Below are 6,000 nucleotides of genomic sequence, written 5' to 3' on the forward strand. Positions count from 1 at the left end.
AAGGGTATATGCAAGCTTTTAAGTGCAGTCTTGGTCCTTACGAGGTTTTAGAAAGACTACCACAAAAGAAATACTGAGAAATGTGATCAATTTGAGCAACCTGATCTAGTGAAAGATATCCCTGCCTGTGGCAGGGGGTTGGAACTAGATGGTCTTTAAAGGTCCCATCCAACGCAAACCATTCGATGATTCTCTGCTTCGATCTGGGACAAGAGCTCTTTATTATTACCTTCCTGCAGAGGAAAACAGGTTGTGTAACTGCGCTTGGCTGGGAGACTGGGTAGGTGTATTAATCTTCAGCTGATGACAAGCTCAGATGTATCTGTGCAGTGTGATGCATCTGCAAAAAATATAATCCTAGCATATGCTAAGAAAGAAAATTTCCAACAATTGTGAGGGTTTATCACTGCCACATACAAATGGACAAGATTTCTGGTCTCCTGTGCTAGAGATTCATTGGAGCTGGGCCAGCTGCACTGAAGCAAGTGGTCAAGGAAGAGTATTTCTTAGGAGATGGTATTAGAACAGCCTGTCTTGTGTAAGGAAACAGGAACAACTCAGAAGACTAGGAGGTGATGTGACTGCAGTTCATAAATGCAACAGGGCAGAAGAAAAGCTTTTTGCTATTAAGGGGTATACTGAAAAAGAACAAACTGATGCAAAGTAGCTGTAGATACCATTAGCTAAATATAGTATTAAAGCAAATCTGCATAACTTGTATTCATGTTCTACTTGAATAGTAATTGAAATTAAAATAAAAATATAAATATAAATGTAGTGTTCCTCATTAATCTGACTACATATCTGAGTTAATTTCAGAGGATGAAAATTCATGAGTCGTGTTGGGAAACCATGAACTTCACTCCTCAAATAATTACATATTTATTTTCTTTAAGATTCTGTGTTCTGATGTGTCTCGAGTTCTATATTTTGCTCTTTTTCTCTGCTTCTAGAACCTGCTGGTGTGTCAGATCTCCCCCACAGTTCCTCATCAGAATCTGTATTTACCTATATAAATTAGGCCTATAGTACTAAAGAAATGATTGCCTAAGAAATACAGATACTTAGTATATTTCTCCGGTTCTGTTTAAGTGTGTGTGTGAGCTGTGGATATATTGATATGCAGGATTCATTTCCAGAAGGAAACTTAAGTGGCCTTAAAAAAAATCACCCCAGCACCTAGGTTCGATTTGCTTCAACAACTCCACACTCAAGTTTATAATTTAAATTAGGTCTTGGGAGGCAACTGTATGCCTTGCTCAAGAGAGGGAAAACTTGTTTTTCTGGTAGGTGTGGCTGCTGTTCCTGACATTAAAGAACACCAACCATCTAAAATAAAATGTGTCGGCAAACGTCTTAGGTAACGTACCAGCATTTTTTCCCTCAGTATGTTTTATATTGAACAATTCTTGCGATTTATCTTAGAAATATTTAAGTTTTTATCTGGTTAGAATAAATAACTTGTAGGTTACACCTTAGCAAAAACTAAATGGAGGGCTGAACAGAACTTCACTCAGCTATCTGCTTTAAAAGGTACTTTTTTCTTTCAAATGTTCAGTGTTCAAAACACAGTTGAAAAGATATATATATATTATCATTCATTATTTATAGCTAGAAAAAGCAGAAGAAATAACAGGTACTAAATTAATTGTATTATTTAATGTTGACATGTTTTAAGATTTCTTTAGTAAAAACTATTTATTCTATAAGGCTGAACAATATTTTAAGTCATAAATAGATAAAACTGAGGAAAAAGTGTTCAATCTGACCTACTCTTTGTTGTAAGAATGCTAAAATACGTAACAACCTGGGAATAAGAATGCTCAGAGGAAAATTTTTTGTCTGACTTTAGAATGTTTAGTAAAAAGACTTGCAAAGTTGGAGTTGTTCTTAGTCACAAAAGCAGAAAGCTGTAGGACAGTAGCAGGCTCTCACCATGTGTTTGCAGTTCTGCTCCAAATTGTAAGGACTTCTGGGGGCGATTCTGCGTTTCGGAGACAGAAGAGTCAGTGTCTGCTGGTGTTCTGCTTTGTGCCTGGTGCCATGTAGTGAGATTTCTGGTGCCCTATGACAGTTCTAGTCTGTAAACCAATTTCTTGGTAGCTGGGAAAGGTTGCTATAAATCACATCAGCCTTGGTTAATGGGGCATATTTAACATATGGTATGTTGTGAACATAGTTCTTCTTACTTTGCTTTTCCAGGGAAGAGCAATTGTGAAAATATTGCATGTTACTCTGAAGACATGTGCAATTATTTTTTGCCTAAACTCAGTTGAGGTTCAGAAGCTAGATTGCTGTATTCAGAAACTAAATTTTACTGGTTGGGAAATACTGCGTTTAAGCAGAAAACCAGACCCTCGGGGAATTTTTCAAAGTAATTGGTGAAGTTGCCAGTGAATTTAGGCACTTCAAAGTTATGAAGCTGCTAATTATGATATCTGGAACAAAACTATGGACTTGGATTCTTTCTAGATATGAATATTCCTTACTTTTCTTTGAAAATGCTAGTTTTCTTGTCCATCACAAAACAGTATTGAGATAGAGGCTCTCAAATTAGCTTTACACAATGCGTGAAATGGGGAAAAAAAAAAGTGTGAAATATTAGGTTTAATTATTATTTTAGAATAGACTGACTAATATGCTTTGGAAAAAATATGGTTAGATATTTAGCATGTGCACACTCTCTGAAGATACCTAGATTACTAAGTACTTAAGCAAGTGATTTTATTAAGAGTCTTGAGAAGTAAATGAAAGGACGGGAAATAGGAGAATCTTCCAATATCTGCTACGCTTAACAACATTGCTATCTGTTTTAGCTATAAAATATATACCTAGAAATTTGGGTCTTTTAATGATATGATTTTTCTTTCTCAGCAGCTGGCTTTGTGCAGCAATGGCATGCCTACTAGAAACGTTTTCTTCATCTTGTGTGATAGAATCATAGTTTATTCCATCTTGGCATTTTACCCCACACTTCTCACTGGCAGTCAGAGACACTCTCTTCTACTAGTCCCATTTTCTGATCAAACATGAATTTGATTAATCTGGGCGCTCTTCTTCCAAGAATCTCTGTGGTACAAGCAGTCTTTGAAGAGACTTGCTGTCACCTCACTGCTTCATATCTGGATGCCTAAAGATGAGTTTGTAGAGGAAACTTTCATCTGAGCCCCATTTGCAGAAGTTACTGCTGGAGAGTGCCCTGAGCTCCCTGTCAGGCATTAACACTTGCAAGGAAACGTGCTGCTAATGATTTTGGCCACCCAGGTGCCCAGGGGATGCCAATCCGTTCCTGCAGATGCCCAAACCATGCCAGGAGCTGAGCCAGATTAATGCAGTGTGAGGGGGCCCAGATCTCCAGCGAGCACAGTGTGAGGTGACCTTCCCTGCAAGCCCTGCCCTGTACAGTGCTAAGCAGGGGAGAGCTGATAACTGAGAATAAGTTTTATACCCCCATAGATTTCACCTGTCTTCTGCTGAGTTGTGTGAATTGATCTTCCCCTGTATGTATTGTCCCATCTGGTGAACTGCAAGTTAGGGAATTTTTGCATTAGAGGTTGTGTCTGGACCATCATGTACAATCCCCAATTGCCATATTTTTTATGAAATTGATTAATTCTGTATACATTTAATTTATATATCTGCCCCTACCTTGTCTGTGAACAGTCTTGTTGAGGGGTTTTTTTGGTGTATAATTTACCTACACACTAGGTAGGGGAGAAAAAAAAAAGGGGGGTTGTTTTGATTTTAAAATTACTGCCTAATTATTTAATTGGATGTTCTAAAATTTGGATTACAGAAAATAATGAATAATGGCTCCTTGTTCTCCTGTATATAGGCCTCTATCGTATTCTCTCACAGAACCCTCCATGTACTGAAACTGTTCCACACGTTTGACATATAGAGGCATTCTGTGTCACGTACAGTATTATCCATCCCATTAAAGGTGTGTTCTGTGATTGATTTTTCATAAAAGCACAGTAGCTGGCTCTCCAATTAAGTCAGTGCAGACTGAAAGAGATTTGCTCCCCATCTTGCTTGTGAAATTCTTGAGCAATGATCATAAGTCAGTATTATCTCATATTACATATTTTCTTTTCTGCAGATGCGGCAGCATAAAGTGCAAGGACAAAGAAATTTACATCCACATTAGATACATTCAAAATGTTGTGTGGAGGGAAAAAATCTTACTTTGCTGCTGCTGTGTGCATTATTACTCTAACATCAATGGTCACACTTTCTTATCTTAGGTTACAGAAACTTTCTCACCTGCCAAAAATAATTCAAGAAGGTAGTAGATGTAGAGGGAAAATTACCAATAGCACAATAACAGCATTAAAAGATAACAGAACTTTTATTATATCCCCATACTTTGATGACAGAGAAAGCAAAGTCACTCGTGTGATCGGGATTGTGCACCATAAAGAAGTAAAACAACTATACTGTTGGTTCTGCTGTCAGCCCAATGGAAAGATATATGTATCAAAAGCAAAAATTGATATTCATTCAGATAGGTTTGGATTCCCTTACGGTGCAACAGATATAGTTTGTTTGGAACCTGAAAACTGCGATCCAACACACATATCGATTCATCAGTCTCCACATGGAAATATTGACCAGCTGCCAAGGTTTGAAATTAGAAACCGCAAGGCTGAGACCTTTTCTGTTGACTTCACTGTGTGCATCTCTGCCATGTTTGGAAATTACAACAACGTCTTGCAGTTTATACAAAGTGTAGAAATGTACAAGATTCTTGGGGTACAGAAAGTGGTGATCTACAAGAACAACTGCAGCCATCTGATGGAAAAAGTCTTAAAGTTTTATGTGGAAGAAGGAACCGTAGAGATAATTCCCTGGCCAATAAACTCACACCTCAAGGTTTCTTCTGAATGGCAGTTCATGCAAGATGGAACACATATTGGCTACTATGGACAAATCACAGCGCTAAATGACTGTATATACCGTAACATGCAGAGGAGCAAGTTTGTGATTCTTAATGATGTTGATGAAATAATTCTTCCCCTTACACACCCAGACTGGAAAACAATGATGAGCAGTCTTCAGAAGCAAAACCCAGGGACTGGTGTTTTCCTCTTTGAGAACCATATCTTCCCAGAAACCATGTCTACTCACATGTTCAACATTTCGTCCTGGAATACTGTGCCGGGTGTTAACATATTACAGCATGTTCACAGAGAGCCTGACAGGAAAGATGTAATCAATCCCAGGAAAATGATAATTGATCCACGAAAGGTGATTCAGACTTCAGTCCACTCTGTCCTACGCGCTTATGGGAACAGTGTGAGCGTTCCCATGGATGTTGCCCTCATTTATCACTGTCGGGTACCCCTTCAAGGAAACCTTCCCCAAGAATCCCTCATCAAGGATACAACACTGTGGAGATATAACTCATCATTAATCATGAATGTTAACAAGGTGCTAAGTCAAACCGTACTGTAAGCTCAAAAGTGAAACCTCGGTTGTAAGGAGGGAAAGTGGAGAGCTTCCCCTACCACGGAGAGGCAGAGGATATAATTTAAAGATCACGGTAAAATCACTTCCACTTGAAGTTTACATCTTACAGAGATTTAGAGCAGCCCTTTTTTGTACTGTACAAAGGCAAATGCATTTGATTTGTGAACTGAGACATGGTACCTGGTAAGGGTCCACTCCTGTAAGCGATCAGTGCTGCTCCACCTGTAAGTGATCAAGTGCTGAATTGGGTTCATCAGGTAAAGCCTCTACTGCAACTTTGTTAGATGTGAGAGCTGTGGCATAGTGAGAAGATTGCTCTTTTGCATGCTTATAGCTATGAACGGTCATTATTCAAGGCCTAGGAAGTGACCATGCAGAAATTAGAAAGTTAATATACCAATATCCAGCTTTCTCTCTCTTTCTTTTCCCGTCTTCATATATGTTTTAGCTAGTACAGTGAACCTGTAAACTACCTGAAGAAGGAATGAGTTGATTTTTGGTTATTTGTATGTCTGAAGTACTTGGTGG

At 38.5% G+C, this 6,000-nt stretch overlaps 1 protein-coding gene across 1 annotated transcript; it reads left to right on the forward strand.

The window, feature by feature from the left end:
* Positions 1 to 4,224: 4,224 nt before the first annotated feature.
* Positions 4,225 to 5,457, forward strand: LOC141473791 (beta-1,4-galactosyltransferase galt-1-like). The gene has a single exon (XM_074161397.1). The coding sequence runs from the start codon at positions 4,225 to 4,227 to the stop codon at positions 5,455 to 5,457; it is 1,233 nt and encodes a 410-aa protein (XP_074017498.1).
* The last annotated feature ends 543 nt before the right edge of the window (positions 5,458 to 6,000 follow it).

Source organism: Numenius arquata, chromosome 19 (genome assembly GCF_964106895.1).
Source record: "Numenius arquata chromosome 19, bNumArq3.hap1.1, whole genome shotgun sequence".
In the NCBI taxonomy this organism is placed as follows: domain Eukaryota; kingdom Metazoa; phylum Chordata; class Aves; order Charadriiformes; family Scolopacidae; genus Numenius; species Numenius arquata.

Excerpts from the sequence above, each read along its gene's own strand:
- LOC141473791 (XM_074161397.1), top strand. The coding sequence starts at position 4,225 with ATGGTCACACTTTCTTATCTTAGGTTACAGAAACTTTCTCACCTGCCA.